Below are 22,883 nucleotides of genomic sequence, written 5' to 3'. Positions count from 1 at the left end.
AGTTCGCCCATCCTTTCTTGCCTTCTGCGAAACAACTACAAACACTGTTTCTTGGAAGCTGCTCAACTCAGAGCAACCTAGCCTCAAGAGAACAATTTATTTTTCTTTGTCTTTTCTATTGCTTCTGACTCGTCCTACAGTTGCAAAGTGGTTGATTTTTGCCAAAGTCCCAAACTTCATGAGATTTTAAAAGCAAATCGGACAAAAGTATTTCCGTGCCCATTATTACTTTCAAACTGGGACATGAATGAATGAAATTCAACACTTACAAAATGGCAATTGAATTCATTATAAATTATTGGGAATTTATGTATCCATCGTAATCATTTCCAAAAGTACGTTTTTCTGACATTTAACATAACAGACAACACTTGCATCACTCGTTCCTTGTTCACATAAAAATACACACGATACACACTTGTTATTTCCCAATGCCACTCAATTGTGTAGCACCAAATTTTAGCACTGCATACATAAGCCTCCTGAGCCCCAAGAGATGGGAGGTCAAAATTGAAAACATAAGCATGAATGTGTCTTTACAATCACATTGAAACTCATGTTAAATAGTAACTTTACAATTCACAACTAAACGTCAAGGCGGAAGTCTTAAAATCGATGTCGAAAGCCGGGCTACATTTTTCAAGACAACAAATAAAATACCCCTAGATGTGTCTCAGGAAAAAGTGTTATGGACCTCTGGACAGTATTTTTGGCATTTAAAATGTGTCTTCATTGTAATGCAAAAGACCTTATGACAAAAGTCCAGAAAAGTTCCCAAAAGTCCCAATTTTGATCTTCCGTATTTCTGTCAATACTCATTTGATTTATGCTAATGAGGTATTTTCAATGTACAGTAGTTTTACTACTTTGTATGGTTTAAATAGCTTGATAGCGGGTAAGTTTGCTTGGTTATAAATGATTATTATTTTAGGATATGGCAATTCCACACAACAATCAAGTTGAATCAGTCCCGAATTACCCACATTAAATGGACTCTTGAGAGCAATGAGCGAGGTGACAGACAACAAACAGCAGCGGAAGAGGCTAAGGTCATCTGATACTCACATCACATGCCATTTTTCCATTCATGAGTCCTTCCTACTGGATGGAACCATTCAACGTTTTTGCAAGGTGGTTTAAGAAATGTCTGACAATTTTTGATTTAATTAAAGCAACAATACTTAAACATTGATATTTAAATTGATTAAAGAATGCAATCTTGGAAACTTTACAAAAACCCATGGTTAGAGCCCTTGAATACCCCCCTCCCACACACAACTTCACACACACTTCGATGCCCCTGGTCCCACTATTTGGGATCTATAAAAAGTGTCCGTTAGGGATTTTAAAATATTGCACTTGGCTTGCACTTCTATTCAAGCAAATGATGAAACACAGCTGCAAGTATTTCTTTTCCCAGAAATAGATATTTTACAGTAGTGCATCAACCCTTCTTTATCCTTTAGTTTGTTCTTGCTCAAATACTGTATGTTCAATTGGAACGTCAGCTATGGACACTTTTGAAGACGAAATTGTCTGTTCCTGAAAGAAAGTTCTCGTATAATTACCTCATTATAACATAGTAGCAAAAACTACACAGATAGTGTTGCCGTCTTTTTATTTTAAATTCACTTTTATTGTAAATACAATTCAGGCCAAAGAATGAATGTAAAAATAGTGTATTTTTAGCATCAAAAGACCAATGAATATATTCACTGTAGATCAAAACATGATATCTTTACAAAGCTTTTTTAATAAAGCCATTTGTCATGAGGCGCATGTTATGTACTGTATTAGAATCGATTGTACACTTTCTTTACAGAAAATATTTCATGATCACAGAACATTTGTTTTTGCTCCTTTGAAATGTATATACAACATACATTCATGACTTTACATAATAAAACCAATTGAACATTCCATTCAATCAATTCATTTTCCGTGCTGCACCTCAAACACTGACAGTTACTCAGTTTAGATTTTTGCTATCTTAGAGATTCTTCTCAAATGTATGACACAGTTTGTCCCACAATTCCTAATTTTATACAATATACAGAGAAAAAAAATGCGCTGTTCCCTTTCAATCCAAAGACAAAGAGGCCTATTTTCAAGTTATTCAGCTGTATATCAATCCTGGGATATGATTTGAGGCTAGGTATCCAAATGACCAAGCATTACTGCTGATTAACAAAAAAATAAAATAACATGAAGCAAAGGTTATGATTCGGTTTTGTAAATAAATGTGCATTGAATGCAATTAGACAACAATAACGAGTTAACACATATAGAAAGCTGTTTAATCATTTCTGCAATGACCCCAAATTTCCTGCTTTCAGGGCTATGGTTTTGGTGGCCCTGTCAGGACACATAGCTTCTGTTGTACAGTATGCTGTGTTTTATACACAACTTGTCACCATAGGTGTATTTTAAGATGTAGCCTGGTAGCAAATTATCAACACTTTTAGACTTGAGTTGAAACCATATGAGCAAGGTTAAATTTGATATTCTACAGCCCAATAATGATTTTTCCTTTTAACCTCCTAAAGTATGCACACTATTATATGTTTAAATTTGCAGCCACATGAGGATGAATCGAGAATTTAGTGGTGAATGTTCTTTTTTTCATGGTGTGGAGTTATTTTACATGCGTTATTATGGTATCAGACTCAACAAAAACAGTTATTATAATCAATTTATTTTAATAGAAAATAACATTAATCTGTCATGAAATTAAACAGCTATTGAATATAGAGAGAAATATAGATATTTGATTGAGCCAGAGAAGATTCACGTTGGCGAGTTCAACAATGTGTCCATTGCTATTTTACTTCTACTCTCAATTCACATTTGTAACAGGATGCATTAAGGGAACTTGAAGTTTTATTAAATGGCTAACGTCTAACAAACAGAATTCTAAATCATTTCCTGAATTATAAAAATACAAGCAGCACCTGGTTTTGATTTCATTTGCCTCGCCAAAAAACCAAAACAAAACCAACAATGAGATGATAGACATTTAGACCAGATGAGCGAGAGAAGGCATTTCTGAGATCTGAGTCAAGCTTCAACACAATACTAAATTCTCAAACAATTCTGTGAGGGCAGACAACCGGAAATGTCTTGGATGCTGGTGTAAATTACAGTGTCATGATTTTGGGCAGTAAATGATATTATAGTTTTGCAATGTTCTTTTTTTTCTCCATTTTAATTTCCTCTCCCCATTCAACAAAGACACTTATTCAAAACTCAAAGGAATGTTGATGCATCATTACTCTTCCATGTAGAAAAGAAGTAGAAAAGAAGCAGTGCTTCTCCCCTGCAAAGCCTTCACTGATTAGCAAAGAGTAGAACTGCAGCAGCTTGGAGTCTATTATTCAAACTAAACAGATTATTGCTCATGTTGAATGAGGACACAATAATTTTAAAGTTTAGACTGCTGAAATGGAACATGTTTGGAAGGGACTGTTTAAGTCACAGCTATACAGCGGCCATTTGAGAGTTCTTGCCCTGATATTGATTTATAAATAGTTTGAATACAACTGGTTAAAAGCTCTGACCTTTGCTGAAGAGAAACATCTCTGCTACCTCAGACACTGGAAGTTATTGTTAATCATCAATATTTTCAGGCTGCGAAATAGCCCAAGGATTCCAGTTTAAGGATAGTAGTGAGGATGATTGGTTGAAAGTTGGGACTGGTAGAATGTAAAATTTATACAAATTTTCGTTGTAATATAGACAGCAATTTCGCAAATTCCCTGTGAAATGAATGCAAATATTGAGAACTATACATTGCTCAGTCGTGTAAATATAGTGTTCAACTGTTTTTCACCATTTTAATTTTCAGGATTTATTTGACATAGTTATGGGTCAGTCACCTGTCTCCAATAAGAATGGCGGTTGTCTGGCGCAACTGCAATGTGCAGTCAACTAGCTAGCTATAACTCCACAGCAGAAATACATTTTCCTTTTGCCTTCTCCAATGGCGTTGCCATTTTAGCCCTCCTTCTTGTTGCAGTATGGAAAAGCCCCGCTACACCCGGTTGTGATATACTGTTTTCCAGCCACTGACACAGCGTTGGACAGTGCAGACAACGGCTCAATAATTCATGGTTCTGAAGCCTCTTCTCTGCGGTATGTCAATGTAAAAAACATTTTCTCTTTACAGAGACCAGCAATTCCAGTTTGAATATAATCGTTTCGATTGAATACAAGTCGTGACTAGTAGTAATAGTGCCAAAAAACATGTTAAACCTCTCTTGAAAAGTGTCTAGAAAATATCATTTGAAAAACATGACTATAATTTTGATTAGGATCAACTCAAGGTAGGCTTAACTTGGCAGGAAACTAATTAAACCAAGGCCACAATTATTCACATAGCACATTATTAAAATGTCCAGCATATTAAATTAATTTGACAACAAATGAGTTCCTTGATCCTGTGTGGCAACATTTGGCTCCAGAATGGCAAAAAAAATCACTTGGGTTGTTTGAGTATTAGAACCCTCAGTGATGCAAATTTTATATATAAGGCTTTTTGGACATGAACAATATACACACCAGCAAGTGAAAAAATATTCTGAATAAGAAATTGATCTTCTTTTGATTAGTCCCAAGATTGAGCGAGACAAAATAAATTTGTCCTGTACAAGAAGCTTATTCTATTTGTGAAGGGTGTGTGTCAAGTAACATTGTTTTTTACCTTACGCGGTCATTTCATTGCCACCCATTAAATGATCACAGTACATACGTCACGCACGCATTTGAACACACAAGTCCTGGGCAAGCTCCTTTAACCCCCTTCCATGTCCTCCTCTGTCCATCCTTCGTCACAGGCGCCCGCCCATCGCTTAACGTCAGTCTTTCAGAACAGGGGTCAAAGCGGTCAGTTTGCAGAGCGCCCTGTCCTGCTGCTTCGTGGAAACCGGTGGACTTTGAGGTGTTTTGACAGGTGATCGCTGCGGGCAAACTTCTTCTCACAGACGATGCACTGGTACGGTTTTACTCCGGAATGGGAGCGCCGATGTCGGGACAGCTCATCCGATCTGGAGAACCTGCCATGAAAAGATTTAGGACATTTTAGTGTATTTTTTGATGAGTGTAACAGAATGCTTTCCACGATATTTCCCAAATATTTGATGGTCACGTTCCTATTTGAATCTCAGAGTACAGTAAATCCAATATGCTCTGTTTCAAATAAATTCTTGTTTCCCGACCTTTTTGGACCAATGCTCATATTTTGCTTGAAAAATCTCATGATGCACATGCAGACAAAAATGTCTAAAAAAGTATAATTGTTGGCATAATGAGGATTCATCTCAATTTGAGCCTAAAATTAAATGCTCAGTGTGAAATCTTTATTGAACACAGAGATATTATTATGTTGAGTGTACCGTCTTTCATCTAGTGGATGAGCATTTAATTGTTCTGGCTGTCAACACATGTGGCTGGCATAGATAAACTATTTGTAAACTAAACCCATTTGTAGTAAATAAATGATAATATTCAGAAACGGAATTTGTGATTTAAAAAAAAAGAAAACAACAGCAAATAAAACAGCAACAACAACACTGTTCATCATATTTGTCGCCCATGAGTGAAATTACGATATTTCAAACAACACACCTGGTGACCTTTCAAGGCTGACTAATGTGGTTCGGAATCATTGAAATACACTCCAAGTGACAAATAACATAAAAGTAAAGTTGAGCTACGACGGAAAGCTGAGTAGCATGATGCTATACAAGTGTATTGGCCTGCAACCTTTCTGCGAAGATGAGGAGATGGGCCATATTTAGCTCCAACACATGAGCGCCGCAAATTCTAGTCTATTCCTGGGCCGCCTGGCCCCCGGTCTCCATGGGCTCGCCACAGTGTGGATATCATGACAGGGGAGGTTTAAGAGGATGATAGAGTAGCTTTCGCACATATCAGCACAAGACTTTTGTGCAAGTCCCTGTAGTATGTATTAGTAAAGCTGTTAAGATCAGATTATCTCTAACATGGTGGGGTCGAATCCCCAGGGGCTTGCCTATTTTTTTTGGGGGGGCGGGGGTGATAATTGGAGTGATGTGACTTTCAGTTATTATATATAGAATTTTATTATTATATAGAAGTCTTTTCTATTTTAGAATTGGATTACATAACCAGTCAATTCATCATTTTAATGCCTCCACATTTAAATAGTGGGTAACTGGCAAGGTTTATAATTTGCCACTATTAAAATCGGAAATGCAAGTTCAGAAAGTCAAAGAATTTATGGCTGCAATGAATAATGTTTATTGGTATCACGTTACTTATGATAAATCGGAGCTTAGTCTATAGTTGGCGCTGATACGGGTTCGTTTTGCACTTTTATTGCAAGTGTAGTAGTGATGCAAAACTTCAGATGTCAAGAGACTCTAGACTTGAGTTTAGCAAATATGAAATGATCCATTCTCACTACATGTGGTTTTCTTATAGTTTAGTTCCCAAGCTTTGTTAAGAGAACAACACGTTAGAAAAATAGATACCAACTGAGAGGAAATTAGTTTGAAAGAAAATTGGGCTATAATATGTTCCTTCTCAAAGCATGTTCAAGGCAATAATGTGAATTTTATTGTGGTGTGCAGACAGATACTTGAGCTCATTTCATTCATAAATGTGTGAACAGTGTGCATCAAGCCAAATGAATCATTGTAAAATACAATCCATTGAACACTTATTTACATTTTGGGTATCATCCCTTTGGCCAAGGGATAGGACAAGGACTGCATTTTAGGGGATGAAAGGATCCACTATGACTGGTAGTGAATGGATTCCAAATTGCTCAAACCCACAGCAATGCAAACTGCACTCTTTCAAACGTTCGCGTCATTAAAGTTACCAATAAGTGATCTTAAATAACTGCACAGATTTGGATAACGCGCTGAGGCGGACTTGGGCCAAGCACAAAAATGGAGCCCAAACCATGTGCATTTTCTATTCTTAAAAAAATTCTTTTTAAAGCATTTTGCGAGGTTTAACTTCATTATCGTTGTACAAATCGCACACGGCAAACAATTACTTTGCATCATTGCTAGATTGGTAATTGATTCATCAAGGATCAAATGAGTAACATTTATTGTTGGAAAGGCAATTTTTCATGATAGGTTCATGCATCGAATTGAGTTTTGTATTTTTTAATAAATGTTAGGTAGTTTTGTCATATGTGAAATGCTGCATTACATATATTTTAGTAAAAGTATATTGTGGTTTAAAATTATGTTAAATTGAATCAATGAATGAAAAATAAATGCAATAATGCATGAAACAACAGCATTGACAATATGCTGGGAAAAAAAAAAAACAAGCTACTGTTGACATTTCAAAGGACTGACTGAAGGTATTTGACTGTGTTGTAAATGCTTTTATTATCATGTTGTAAAATTTTTATATGCTGTGACTTGTTATAGTGCCAGTATTTCTGTTTCTTGGTGGCCTAATAACATCAGGCATCAAGACAAGCATTTGCAATCAAGCCTGATTACTGATTAATATATAATGCCTAACGTCCGCTTTAAAATATATATATATATTTTTAGAAACATACAAGACATACCATATACACATTAATGAAAGTATACATTTTGTATTTCAGTTCTGAGACCCCCAATTTCAAAAAGCAAAAATGCAGTCGTGTTTATTTTATTGTGTTTATTTATTTGTTTTTATGATTATTATTATGCAGTAGATTAAAGTAGTTTTAGTTGGCGCACAACATAACACAACACAACACAACACACAACTCCACTGGCTTCATATCAGCCACGTCTATTATATGCTGACTTTCCTGACGTGTGACAGCTCCTACGGATGATCAGTTGATGATGAGCAGCTCATAACAGCAACAATATTGATAACAACATGCCGCAATTCTATGAACAATAAGTGGAACGGCATACTGTATAACAGCTCAATGTGCTGTGCTTCAAGATGGGACATGTCTCATCAAGACAACATACATTTGGTAAAATACAGTTTGATATTCTGATTATTATAATATACTGTTCCCCTGAGTGAGTACCAGACCAGCTTTTAGTCTGCTTTTTGCCTTAGGTCAGCTAGGATAACCCACATTCCCCCACTACCTTCAATAGGCAAAGCAGTGTTGGGTGGATATACTTAACTTGTTTGGGGGGAGGGGGGGAAAGTATGCATGCGTCTTACCTTCACTTTTTAACAACCCACAACGACTCATATAAATTTTGCTACCTACATACTGTATGTTCCAGGTGCAGCATGCAAGGCCAGAGAGTTTAAAACAGAGGGTAAATAAAGGGCACTTGAGTCCATCTGCCCTTGGGCTGAAGCCCTTGTTACTGTAACTTTGCTCAGAGTATACAGTGTGTGCAAACTTCAGGACATGTAAGAAAAGAAGAGCAACTTAATAATCACCACTATTGGCTGAATAAACGGCTATAAAATTACTATTAATAATAATTATAATAAAATATGATGCACTTTGCCATTACGACAAACCTTCTGAGTGGTTAACTATACAGTATTGTTTATATATGTATATACCGTATTGGCCCGAATATAAGACGGTGTTTTTTGCATTGAAATAAGACTGAAAAAGTGGGGGTCGTCTTATATTCGCGGTCTAGACGTTATACCCATTCACGACGCTAGATTGCGCCAGATATCATTGAAGCGATGTTCCGTCATGACAGATCTCAGCTACTCTGAAGTTTAACCAGTTAGCATTATTTTATTGCAATGTTTTTCCTTATTCAGATTTGTTTCGAAACTACAGTTAGTTAGAATTCACTTTGATGCTTGATGCAGTTGTTGCAATTTTGTTGTTTTATGACAATAGATTGGTTTATTTACATTTCAAAAACCAGAAGCCATTAATTTACGAATGTGATTGCACTTTAGTTTACATATTTAAATGTTCAGATATTAAGATTTGAATGAGGCAAAATAACATGCTTTTTTTCTCAAATATATTGTTATAATCATTTGTTTCAGATGTACTGAAATTATTTTCTGTATAAAAATTAATTTGGTGTTCAAAAAGTCTTTTTTCAAACTTGAGTCTTGAAAAACAGGGGGTCGTCTTATACTCAGGGCTGTCTTATATTTGGGCCATTACGGTATAATTAATGATACAGTATTGGGTGAATTAAAACAAACACAGGGGCATTACGGGGGGGGGGGGGGGGGCAGTGCCCACCCAAAGAAAACTGGATGTAGTACTAACAGCAGTCTGGGCATCGCGTATGGTATCCCATTCATATAGTACTGGTGTGTTCTAAGTTTTAACCTTTGCGATGCTACCTCCTCTTTCACCTTAAAAAAAAAAAAAAAAAAAAAAAAAAAAATGAAATGAAATGTTGGTTTTGTTCCTAGGGGGCGCTACACACATTTACACATATTTCGATTTTTTTTTTTTTTTTTTTTTTTTTTTTTTTAACATTTCATCACAGTTTTCACCAGTGTTCACCTGGCTGTTAAGTTTGGTGAGTTTTGAAGCATTCTGAGGGGGTCAAAGTAGGGCTCAAAGCATCGGCGGGACACAGAATGACTGCTAGGGGGCGCTACATAGTGTATTTGGAATTTGTCTTTACACGGTATCAAAGATTGCACCTGTCTTGACCTGCCTGCCGATTTTGGTGCATTTTGAAGCATTCTGAGGGCAATGTAAACATTGAAGCATTCTAAATTGAGCTCAAATGGGCTGCGGAACAAAGAATAACTATGATAATAATAATAATAATAACAATAAAACAGAGGAACCACAATAGGTTACCTAAAAAAAAAACATTGTCACCTGCATGTCCATACTGTTCAGTTATGGATGTGTTCTAAGTCAAATAAAATTAAATCAACTTTTATTTGTTTTGACCAAATCACAACAACAGTTATCTCAAGGAGAAAACAAAACGTGTTTTAAGGTGCTGTAGCCCTACGCTGGATTTCGACCTACGTACTTTTTTTTTTTGCCCCCTCAGGTAGGACCAATGCCCACCCATAACTGGTATCCTGGTAACACCATTGCACACACATCTCTTTTTTGTCTCTTGGCGTGAAGGGTTAAGGTAGTACATGTTTTGTATTAGTATAGGAATACATACAGTAAATTATGGCACCTTTTCAGGAAATGTTTGTTAGTTTCTAATTGATGTGTAATGATGTGCTAGAGTACATGCATTTCTTCTTGTTTAGGCATCAAAGTAGTATGATTTTAGGACTAACAGGCGCACCTGATGATAAGCCGCACCCGCCAAATATGATAAAAAAACGATATTTGTTCACATACAGTTTAAGAAGCTGGACTATAAGCTACAGGTGTCTACATTGTATTATTGGAAATTTACACCAAAATACATTAGCCTGCAGTCCGAAAATTACGGGTTGAGTCTGACTTATTAGCTCCATATGGTATTTGCAGTAAAGTAATAAAATAATTTATGATTTCATTACTTCAACTCTTAAAAAAAAATACATAAGCTTTCATCACTGGTACAATTCTATTAAATATAAAATCTACTGATAACACACAGCCCACGTCAGACCATGCACGCATATGACACCTCAAGAGTTTGTCTTTAACAAGGTTTCAGGTCATAATAAGACTCTCACGTGGATCACTGTCATGTCATCAAAGTTCCACTTTGCGTTGATCTAAAGGTGTCAAAATCTAAAGATAAATCTGATGGTGTGACCGCCTGGCAACAGTGCTGTTCTTCACTGTAACAAAGAATGCATCAGCTGACAAGCCGCTGATCGGGTGACGGCTTGTCAAGTGCACGCGCACATGCATGTTATGACAGTAAACTGTTTAGGTTTGAGCAAGGCCATTGAACACCGACCTCAAATAAGAGTCTTTATGCAGGTCAGAGCTGAACACACTTGCAGTTATGTATGTACAGCATAACTTGCATGTGTTCAGTGTTGACAAGGAAATGTGGTCCTCCCGCCACTACATCTCTACCTGATTATAACTTGTACGTAAAGCATCAAGGAAGCAGAGGGATGAAACGAGTAGAACTATTTGACAGGTACAAAATATGAGTCTGTAAGTTATATGTAGGAGCCTGGCCAATGAAATATGACACTTGCCTACTCCTCACACATGGATCTATTCTGAAGTTACTCTTACGAGGACGTCCCAGTTCACCTCTAGCTCCTGGCAGGGGGTGAGGAGAGAGAAGGGAGGACTATATATTATGTTCTAATGCTGATGTCATATCAAGGCTTTTAAAGTGCAGTTGCTGGCAGGACAAGCACATTTAGGAAATAATACTAAATTGGAAAGTTGGAATGTTGATCTCTTTAGAGCAAGAATCAAGCTGATTCTAAGGCCATAACTGACAGATGTCTTTTGTTTGGTTTTCACTCTATATACCATTAAACTTTCATTTTGATTTGTTGAATAATTATCATCATCATCATAGTCATTTTAAAAATATTTGTATGACAGTAAATTTTGTTGACCTCCGAAGCCTTTGATGTTGCATCAAGGTGTCAATAGTCATTCATTCATTCTTTTTCTATGCCGATTTTCCTCACGAGGGTCGCGAAGGTGCTGGAGCCTATCCCAGCTAACTATGGACAGGAGGCAGGTTACACCCTGAACTGGTTGCCAGCCAATGGCGTACCGCACGCATGCTATTTTTACACCGTGACGTCGGATCGTAAAGCTGAAGTCAAGCAGAAGTGGGACATTATAGACCCGCCCTCTCATAGAAACAATGTTATTTTTGCTGCTTTTGTCCAGTACACAGGCGGTTTTTGCTATGGGCAATGTCGGCGACCGCCCAGGGCGCAATCTATTTGGGGGTGCACAAGCGCCCTCGAGAAAAAAAAAAAAAATCCGCTAGTTTTCTAGACTAATACCGCTCATTTCCACGTCAAGTTAGTAGAGTGGGCGCTAGGGCGCCCCTTACTATCATGTCAACTGCTGCTGAGAGTCGTGTGTGTCAGAAGAAAAGGCAGGGGGAGACGGGAGGGGGATCAGCTGCTCGCAACTGCAGAGTGAGTGAGCAGGACGAGTCTCACTCACTCTCAGAGGAAAAGCAAGGAGGGGGGCGGGGGATAGACTGACCTCTCATGATCCCAGGCCACACAACACAAACTCCTGCTTCCAAATAAATTGTATTTAATTTATGAAATTAACATAGATATTATTAAACGTATCGGGTTATGACATAACCCAATAAATGTCTTTGTAAAATGTTAAAAATAAATAAAAAAATAAAAAAAGAACAACGAATCTGTGCCTGCATCAACGTGTATTTGTTTACATCACGTCAATCTTGACTCTGGTGGTTGACGGACGGAAAAGGTGATGATGTCGAGTCGAGTTGGGTTGGGTAGTTTGGATGTCGGTGGGGGTGGGGGGGCGCTGATGGGGTGGTTCGCCCAGGGCGCGAAAGTAGCCAGGACCGCCACTGGTCCAGTAATCTTTCGAAAACGAACATGCCGATGACACATTGCTTTTTTGGAACTTGTAGAAATGACTCTAGACATTACGACATATGAAGGATGTTTTCTTCATGCGTTTCCCGAAGCCAAAAACTCGGAGGAAAAAATGTGAAGAATGAATCAACTTGCGCGGACTTTTAACGACAGCTCGGTGAATCCATTCACATTTCATATGCAGTAAGCATTTTTTGGGTTGGCGTGGTCTTTCAGAGGACAAAGAGGTAAGGCATTTTGATATTTTTAACTTATTTTTTAGCGTGACGTTGTGCAGTGCTGCTTCTGTCTGACAATGGATGACCTGAAAAGAATTAAAATGGTATCTGACTGCCAGTTACCTTTTCTGTTGTAAAAAAAACAACAACTTTAGTAAAGGGGAAGTGTAAATAAATTATAGAATTAAGATTTGTTATCAATGAAACAGGGGAATGTTGTTGTCAGTCGCGTAAGAAAAAGGTGTCGATAAAAAAGCTAAGGCTATGCTTTGGTTGGCTCCAGGAACATCATTTTCGGAGAGAATTGGTAGGTTTAGCGCTGTAAACATCTTCTTCGTACACAATTTTCATTCATTTACTATGGGGGGACAACCAGGAGCTGGTCCCCCACTTAGCAACAGTAGCTAACGCCATGAATATTAATGAGCGGAAGTGACGTGTTGCTTGCAGTACGCCATTATAGGTGGTTATTTTTACAGTTGACAGTTGAGAATGCGCAGTATTATTTATTTATTGCATGTACAGTTAAAGGTTTTACAATCAGTTAACCCCACACATTGAATGATTTCTGAAAAAAAAAATTACATTTGAATACATTGAGCCAGATGTTCAAAAACCTTTCCAACCTTAGAATTTCCACAACATAATTAAGAATTAATATAATTATCCAACAAAGTCCTGTTTGTTTGTCAATGTTACAGAGGAAGAGAAAGAAAATTGTATGCACAACTAAAAATTAGCAGGAAGAGAAGAGGACCTGGACAGTTCTGTGAATGTTCCAAATGGAAAAGTTTACTGTGCATGTTCATTCACGTGTTTTCATGCCTCATGAAACCTCGTAAGACTTCATGTATTTTCTTTATGTTATATAATGTCTTTTTAAATGAGACAACAAAACAGTTGTATAGTGGTGAAAAAAAAACAACAACTAATTTACAGCGCACATGTATGACTCCACATGCACTTTGAGCAAGAAACATAAGCGGAGGAGGTGGATGCTGATCTGTAGGTCTAAAGTTGGCAAGATGTACCTTACTGTGGCCTTTAAAACCTTTAGCATCCTGGCTGACTGGAAAATTTATGTGTACGTCATGAGCTAAAAACTTTGAACTTGATTCCGTAATAACCATGCCTCTCTGTGTGTGTGTGTGAACTGTGAAGCGTTCACAGACAGTTAGCAAACAAGTTCAATAACTAACAGGGGCAAAGTCTGCATTCAGTCGGCTTCAAAAGAAACGCTAATCTAATCTGATTTTTTTTTTTTAAACCATAGTACAAAAACACATAGATAGTGGTGACACTACGCCAGCAGTTGCCCTTCTTAAATCAACACGAGTTCAAACCTTTATAAATTATATTTGAAGATGGAATTTTACTCCCATCCTCAGTTAACCTGAATTGAAAGATTCTCTACTGAAAAGTGTAATGTTCAAATCTCACGTTTTTCCAGCTGATTGTCAAACAATAATGCTATTCTATGCCTTGTTCTTTATTTAATGTCTGCTGGTCCTGTTATAGGAGTGACAATCTATAAATCCAATTTATGATTGATTAGTGTTTTTTTTTTTTTTTTTTTTTTTTTTTTGTGGAACAGCGGCAGTTCTTCAGAGGTTTAGAGGTTTAGGGGTCCATTTCATATCCACATTTATGAAATAGAAGCATAGCAGTTTTGGGGAAAGCTTGCAACTAAACTATCAAATGTGATGTTCTTTTTTTTTAGTCGAGCCACAGCAAAAAGAAACAAAAATATTGTAATCCTACTATTTCTATACAGCAGCACCTCTAACTACACATTAAATGTGGCGTTTGCATTTTTGGGGTAAAACAGTCCCCTAAAATAAGTAACCTTCTACTTTGGGTAGCGTTATTAAAATTCAATATGAAAAGCTTAGGAACATAACTTGTTCGTAGCCGTTTGACTACCTGTATACTGATATAAAAAAAAAAAAAAAAAAAAATCCGAGCATCGATACATACTGGCCCATGCTACGAATGACGGAGGAGAAGGACTTCAGATTGAGTGTCTACAAGACGAAGAAGAACAGCAACTACTATTTGAGTACTTGACTCCTTGACAGGCTTTCAGCCTGTAAAAAAATTACGGTACATGAATTCAACTTTGATGTACAGAGAACTTCGATGTATAACTCATTTTATTTGATGGATAATTGTTATGGTCATCATTATTGTAGGGCTTCAGCTATCGATTATTTTAGTAGCCGATTAATCAATCAACTAGTTAGTTACTCGAATAACAGAGCAATCGGATTAGGAACATTTAATGCATTGCAGAATATATTTTAGGAGATGCAAAATATTTCTTCAAACTGTGCAGAATTGCTCTTTCATAAAACACAGTATAAATAAAGTAGTAAATAGTAAAATACCTAAGCTTAGCCTCAAATGGTGTAAAAAAAAAATTTTTTAAATGAGGCTCTGAGTTCAACAAAAGAACAATTCGCTTACTTGCATTTTTTTACAATGCTCTTAACAAATCGTTTTAACTCATTTTCCCACAAAAAAACAAACAGCTAAACATACCTCTAAATTAAATTGTGCATGTATAAAAAAATATTAGCTCAAACAAAAAACTTACAACCTTATGTTGGTCTTAACAGGGAGCAGCTGGAGTCAGCCATGTTACATGAGTTATGTCATATTCGCTGTTGCCACTTGAGGGCAGTGTATCCACCCAAATCAATACAAAAAGATGCAAAAACTTTCAAAACAAACCATTAAAACGCCACTTTAATTAAACGAATACTCGAAGCAGCATATTTTGATCCGAAGCTTTTTTTCTAATCGAACTACTCGAGTTAATCGATTAACCATTGCAGCTCTACATTATCATACTTCTAAAATTATCTTACTAGCTGAGGCACTGCTTAGTATGAGGGTCACAACAGGGACACGAGTGATCGTGGTGGAACGGATCACCAAGGGGTCATTTTACAGCACAAATCTGCCTCACCAACTTTTAATTCTAATCTGCACATTAAATATTCTTGTACTTTGTGAAAGCAACCCGGTAATTGATGCGAGGAGTTGCCAAAATTCACTTTTCTAAGCGACACATTCCAAACTCTTTCCAAAGTGCCTGCTTATGCCTGTCCATAAGTTCCCTAAACTTGTAGAGTCTGACAGGTCAAGATTTGCACAGTGTAAGAAATTATTGTCCTAATGCTAATGGCCATCCACTTTAGCTTGTTGTCATAGCTCCTTGGCGTTAATATTAAGACATGCACATGCCACAACAGCGAGCTTCTCTTATTCCAACATAGCACGAGTTGCTTCTCCCCTATTTATTACTAGGCCCATTTCTACCACTACAGCATTGAGTTGGATATGAGATACAGTGTATCACAAAAGTGAGTACACCCCTTGCATTTCTGCAGATATTTAAGTATATCTTTTCATGGGACAAAACTGACAAAATCCCTAAATACATCCTGAAATGTCCAAATTGAGTACTGCTTGTCATTTTCCCTCCCAAATGTCATGTGACTCGTTGCAGGAGTGCTGTCAGCATTGCTACAGAGATTGAAGAGGTGGGGCGTCAGCCTGTTAGTGCTCAGACCATACGACACACTCCACATCAAAATGGAACATAAGAAAGCCCGCAAACAGTTTGCTGAAGACATGTCAACAAAGCACATGGATTACTGGAACCATGTCCTATGGTCTGATGAGACGGGCGGGCTTTCTTGTGTACCGTCTTCAGAAGAGGCTTCCTTCTGGGGTGACAGCCATGCACAACAATTTCATGTAGAGTGCGGCGTATGGTCTGAGCACTAACAGGCTGACCCCCCACCTCTTCAATCTCTGCAGCAATGCTAACAGCACTCCTGCAACGAGTCACATGACATTTGGGTGGGAAAATGACAAGCAGTACTCAATTTGGACATTTAGGGATGTACGTAGTTTCTAAAGGGTGTACTCACTTTTGTTGCCAGGGGTTTAGGTATTAATGGCTATATTTTGAGTTATTTTGAGGGGAAAATAAATTAACTTAATGATATAAGCTCCACACAGACTACTTTTCAGTGTGTCAAAGTGTCATTTTGTCAGTGTTGTCCCATGAAAAGATTTACTTAAATATCTGCAGAAATGTGAGAGTGTACTCACTTTGGTGATACACTGTATGTGCTAACACCCTAAAATGCATCTTTTCTAAATGTCACAATTTAAAGAAATGATTGATGTTATTTTCATTCCTAAGGTAGGAGGTGACGTTGGGAATGGGTCCACCAAGAGGAGCCCCACATACATGCGACTTCACAAGCTGGCTGATGACCTGCACTGCTTGTTGTGGCTTTGAAAGTTCTAAGAATAAATTCATGCCATGGGACGCTTAAATCTGCTAAAGAATTATAACTTAAACAAGTAAGGATGCGTAGACACACAAACGATGCGTAGATACACAAACAAAAAAAGTTAACCGAAAATGTTTTTTTTTTGTTTTTGTTAATTCTTTAACAAGTAGATTTGTGGTAGATGCTACATGTTTATTTCCTCCTAAAATTGACTTGAATGTTGCAAACAACTTAACATTTAAAAGATTTACCTGTACCTTTACAATAGAAATTTTGTATTGGCAACAGTTTGGCCTTGGAATGAACAATTTCTATATCTGTTTTACCCTCAAGGAATTACATTTTATGTACAACATTATAGGCATGTTACTTGGGGTTGTAGTATTCACTAGTATACAGATTTGAAAGAAAAGACCATAGTAATAAAAAAATCTAAATATAGTCGACCGAATTGAAACGGAAAATGAGTGCACACAATTTGTCACTATTTGGGACTCTATATACAGTCCATAATAATGTGTATTATCTCACCTCCATCCGCAACCAGGCCATGTGCACGCGAAAGGCTTTTCCCCGGTGTGCCTCCTCAAATGAGCTTTAAGGTGGCTGCTTTTGGTGTACATCTTGTTACAGCCCGGGAAAGAACACTTGTGCATTTTAATAAGGTCTGCCACTGCGCTCTTCTGGTACCTTTGACCTCCAGCTAGGACCCCAGTAGTTGTTCCGCTACCTAACTCCCCAAGCCCAGTGGGTTTGGCAGCAATGGGCACTGGTGCGATCCTTACAAATTTGGATGAATTCTTGTTGGCAAATGCAATGTTCGCTGGGGAAAGCAATTGAGGCACCAAGGCGAAGGTTTGACCCTGGATGTTGACCAGGAGCTGGGCGATCTTGATATCCTGTGCTAGTTGAGGCTTCTGGGAGTGAGCCTCTTGCTTTTGAGCTTCTGAGACAATGCAGGGATGATTTTCTTGCTTGATCTGTACAGGGTGGATTTGTAAGATGACCGGTACACTTGTAGCAGCACTGGTGTTTTCTCCTGAGGCTGATGGAAATTCAGAGTTTTCCTGTTTAATTCCATCAACTTCACTTTCAGTGGAGCTCAAACTAATACAACTCACATCGACTGTTGATGAACTGTCAATGTTTGATGAGTTTACTGTCTGTTTGGTCTCTCTTAGGGAGGACAGTGGAGAAAGGGCCACAGGTACAGTCTGATCCGAGCTCTGCAAGACCTCTCTGGTCGTTGCTCTCTCAGGCTCGGAATCCTCCGGCGTCGGCGACATCGCCTCATCGCTTCCATCGTCTTCCTTCTCTAACGCAACCATCATGTTCTCCTCCAAAAATTCCTCAATTTCTTCCAGTGTGGGCTGAAAGAGGAGGGCCGCAGGATCCTGCAGCTCATCCAGAAAAATCGGGAACTCACAATAGTCCTCTTTAGTCTGGTGCTGGAGGAGACCCAGCTTCTGGTCTCTCTTGGATTCCCAAGCAAGGCCCATTGGTAAAAGTGGAGCGGTGGAAGATGATGAAGGTGTCGAGGAGAGCAAGCTGCTACTGCTGATGTTGGAGCTTATTGAGGTGGTCATTCCCTGGGAGAGAAGGAGGTCAAGCAAGCTGTCTTGACTCTCACCTTCAGAAGAACTCCTGCTTTCATAGCTAGAACTCACGTGGGCGTGGGACTTGGGCGATGAGGTCTCTGGGCTTGAGCAAAGCGAGGATCGCGGACTAGAGGAGTTACTAAGTTCATCCTCCGAGAGCATGGGCGAAGACGACACCCCTTGGTAGGGGTGGTAGAAGCAAGAGTCGGTCACCATGATGCCCCGGGACAGCCCCTCGCTGGCATCGCTACGGATGCTGCTGTGGTCACTCGCCGATGAGCTCGTATAGTACAGGAAGGTCTCCTCACCAAGCGATAAGTGATCCACCATTCCTGTGAGGATGAATGACAGCTGGACTCTGCTCTGCTCCCAAGATCAAGTTTGAAGACTTGGCTAAATATTAATGAGAAAGTCGTTCATCCTCCTGCAGAAGACAAAACAATCTGAATAATTATTTAGAGCAAGGCTCTCCGTTTCGGAAACACAGCTTTCTGAGAAAATTCTTGACGTCACCCACTGTAAAGTCGAATTATGGGAGCTTTAAATTATTTCTTACCCTGACTACTTACGATGCGTTCCAGCATCACCCTCTATGGCCACCTCAACTTTGAGGTTAATGTTCTACAAGGGTCCTTACTGAAAAAAAACGTGGACGCCAGCGGACTGAGTTACTCACAATGACGACTGTTTGGCCATTGCCTGCTGCTGATTTATGAAAAAGGTTCAATGTCTGTTTGTATATAGCAGCTGGCGTGGTGCACACTGACGATGTGGAATCAGGAGTTCCCATTACCCCAGCTGCTACAAGTGAAGGAACCACACATGGCATACAGGAAAACAACAAGGGATCCCAGTGAGATTGAAAGAAGGCTTTTTGGTACTTTTGACAATCGCAAAATGGTTGCAAATAAGCATGACTTTCAAGTTTTAAAATGTGCTAAGATTCAAATGCCAATACAATAGAATAAAGACGTTTTTACTGTCTAATAACGAGCCATAAAAACTTGCCAATGCAGGCCAATTTCAAATAGGTGTAAATGACCGCCATCTAGTGTCCAGTTTGCAAATCTTGTTTGCCAAAGTAAAGTGAGTCTTTTCAAAATGGGTCTTTCGTATGTGTTTTAATAAGTGATCACTCTTGAGGACGAAGGTTAAACAACTTTGCATTATCGAACTGTTTTGTTTATCACAGGTGCTCACATTTAGTTTATAAAAGACGGCAAAAGTTTGACTCATTTGTTAATTGATAACCAAATATTTGAGTGATTTATCAAGTAGGTGCAAGTATTAATACAAACAAATTAAAATAACTCAAGACAAGATAAATAGTTGATGAATACACGGGCTTTGCTGAGTGCGGAGTAATTTGCCCTATAGTAACCTCTGCCTGGCTGCACCACTCACAGTACTGTACTCAAGCAACAGCAGTTATGCACAAAGACGCTAAACTAAAACTGTGCAAAAAGCCACGGTGATGACATAGTAACACAGCGAATTAAAAGACCCTCCTGTATTTTAAACCTCTGTTTTATGTGCGTGTATTCTCGTCGCGTGGCTCACTCTGCGGCAAATCAAAACATCACGTAAACGATGCACTGAACAGTGTATGCGCGCGCGTGTATGTGTATGCCTGAGTTCTCTCACCTCTGCGTGTGAAGAACGATGTTTTTACTATTGACTGCAACACGCTCCCCTCTTTCGAGTGTTCCTCCGTGCGTAATGGTGAGATCACTCTGCGGGTGGGTGCATGGCGAATTTCTCTCTCTCTCTCTCTCTCTCTCTCTCTCTCTCTCTCTCTCTCTCTCTCTCTCTCTCTCTCTCTCTCTCTCTCTCTCTCTCTCTCTCTCTCTCTCTCTCTCTCTCTCTCTCTCTCTCTCTCTCTCTCTCTCTCTCTCTCTCTCTCTCTCTCTCTCTCTCTCTCTCTCAAATGTACACGCATGCACACACATGCTCACTCTTTCTCTCGCTTTCTTATTGGGCTGTGCACTCGAGTCACATGAGCGCTTCTGGTCCTGTTGTGGGCTCGGCTTGTGAGGGCTCGCCTGCTCCATGCGTCGCGATTGGTTCTTTGCTTGTAAAAGGAGGCCGGCGTGGGGAATGGCGTCAATGGAGAGTGGGAGAGGCTGGATCATGTGCAAGACACAAACAGGAACATGAGACATGTTGTTGTTGTTGTTCTAATTCTTATGTTCTTTTAAAGAGAACCTCGGACTTGTAGACTTGTAGGCTCTAATAAATGTTCAATTGTTCTCATTTACTAAAATATGTTATTAGAAACACATCAAATATTGCTATTGATTTAAAAATCTATAATATTTAGTACATGTTTTGACCTATGAAGGGCGCCATGTTTTATGCGTGCAGTGGACGCTCTGGGTGATGATGTAGTTTGTTAATGTCACAAGACGAACACTACCAGTGTTCTGCCAAAATTGGCGAAATGCCCAACATGAGGCGAATTCAACACCCAAAGCACTACCATGCACTCTCAGCTTGTTTTGTTTAGATGCACATAGGCAGAACGCACAAAAAATGCCTTAAGAAAATACTTTAATGTAGTTATATGAAATAAAGACGGTTTAAATACGCTACGTGACTAATGTGGTCAACAGATCAACACTCTGAGTTAAAACTACCACAAAAAACACATTGGTAAAAGTATTATAAAAGGGAAATACATGCAAAAAGCAAAAAGTAGAATGTACTAAAAAATGCCTTAAGAAAATACTTAAATGTAGTTATATCAAATAAAGACAGTTTAAATACGCTATGTGACTAATGTGGTCAACAGATCAACACTCTGCTTTAAAGCAACCACAAAAAAAACCACATTGGTAAAAGCATAAGAAGGAAATACATGCAAAAAGTATTTTTGTGGCAATGTAAAGGTAATATAAAAGTCAATAAAAACAATAATAGCATGCGCACATCGGTTAAAAGCGGCGAGTGCTTACTATTTGTGTTTTTCTTGAGTCTTTTATTACCTTTTCATTTGCTCAAGATACATTTTGCATCATGTCTTTCCCTCTCATACTTTTAAGTATTGTGTTTTCTTATGGTAGCTTTTATGCAGATTGTTGATCTGTTGACCACATTAGTCACATAGCATATTTAAACCACCCTTATTTGATATTACTGCGTTTAAATATTTTCAGTGGCGCCACCAGGGGGTGGCCAGGGGTGGCCACGGCCACCCCTATAAATTGGTTGGCCACCCCACTGGCCACCCCGCTTGCCAGTATATCGTTAGATTGGTGTAGCATGAGTTATGCATTTCATCCCAAATGAATGCATTTACTTTGTTTTGTTAAATGTAGGACTGTCAAATGTAAATTTCTGGAGGCGCCACTGAATATTTTCCTAAGACATCCTTAGCATGTTCTGCCTGTTTGCATCCAAACAAAACAAGTTGAAAGCTGTCAAATTCGCCTGTTGTAGACATTTTGCCGGTGTAGCAGATTTTGGCAGAACACCGTTATTTTCCCCCTAGCCTCGTCTCGTCTCATCCCATCTTTCCTGTTCATTTTGCTTTTGCTGCTCGTTTTGTGAAATATCGACAGTGCTGTCATGCTCATTAATGTTCCTCTCGGCTTCAAATAGAAAGGGTTGAACAGATGAAATGTTTATGTCGCTCGAGTCATTCTCTGGAAGCCCGGCAGCGTAACACAGTGATGTCACCGCCCTGCGACGTCAACAACAATGGTGACTTACGAGTTAAGCTAATTTTACAAATTGTATACAGTAAAAACAAAAATATCAAGAGAGGTTTCAATATAAAATTATTTGAACTGATAATACTGTTTATCTTTTAAGAACTACAAGTCTTTCTATCCGTAGATCCCTTTAAGAATTTAAAATCCACAAATGCTCATTTTCAAACCCTATCTTAATACTGTATATAACTGATCTCAACTCTTCCCTGTCCAGAAAAAGAATAGAAGGAATTAAAATCTCCAAAATGTTGTCTCTGGCAAAGAATATCAGAAAAAAAGGGACACTAACTTGGAAGTAATGTTACTTGGCCAAACACTCCAAAATAGACTTTCAAGACAAAACCTTTGAAAAAAACACGAAGAAAACATGACCTTTAGATGGTAAAAGTGTAGCTGCAAACATCCATTTTCAACGCATCTTATCCTTGCGAAGGTCAGGGATTTCTGTAGCCTTACTCGGCTGACCTTGGGTAAAAGGCGGACTACACCCTAATCTGGTCGCCACTCAGTTGTAGGGCACACGCAGAGACACGCACCCACAATCAAACCACCATTGAGTTGGAACTGACCCAAAACTGCCCCTGCGCGGCATGCAAA

General features: G+C 38.6%; 1 protein-coding gene across 2 annotated transcripts; it reads right to left on the bottom strand.

Annotated features, from left to right (window-relative positions):
• Positions 1 to 1,615: 1,615 nt before the first annotated feature.
• Positions 1,616 to 20,358, bottom strand: klf15 (Kruppel like factor 15). Of its 2 annotated transcripts, XM_057830528.1 has the most exons (4): positions 20,218 to 20,358; positions 18,643 to 18,997; positions 17,507 to 18,564; positions 1,616 to 5,051 (listed from the first exon to the last, which is right to left on the bottom strand). In XM_057830528.1, exons 2-4 carry the CDS (start codon positions 18,901 to 18,903, stop codon positions 4,883 to 4,885), a joined length of 1,488 nt encoding a protein of 495 aa, XP_057686511.1. In that variant the 5' UTR covers positions 18,904 to 18,997; positions 20,218 to 20,358; the 3' UTR covers positions 1,616 to 4,882. The 2 variants fall into 2 exon arrangements, with proteins under 2 accessions (XP_057686511.1, XP_057686510.1); XM_057830527.1 differs by having other exon boundaries at positions 17,507 to 18,997.
• Positions 20,359 to 22,883: the final 2,525 nt, after the last annotated feature.

This window comes from Corythoichthys intestinalis, chromosome 2, assembly GCF_030265065.1.
Source record: "Corythoichthys intestinalis isolate RoL2023-P3 chromosome 2, ASM3026506v1, whole genome shotgun sequence".
Lineage (NCBI taxonomy): Eukaryota > Metazoa > Chordata > Actinopteri > Syngnathiformes > Syngnathidae > Corythoichthys > Corythoichthys intestinalis.
The sequence above is the reverse complement of the archived record's forward strand: the minus strand, read 5'-3'. Positions and strand labels throughout refer to the sequence as shown.

Bases quoted from the DNA above. Each gene is read 5' to 3' on its own strand.
- klf15 (XM_057830527.1), bottom strand. From the start codon at position 18,903: ATGGTGGATCACTTATCGCTTGGTGAGGAGACCTTCCTGTACTATACG. The intron at 5,052-17,506 runs GTGAGATAATAC...TTTTCATGGCAG, and splicing joins TGGCCTGGTTGCGGATGGAG to GTTCTCCAGATCGGATGAGC.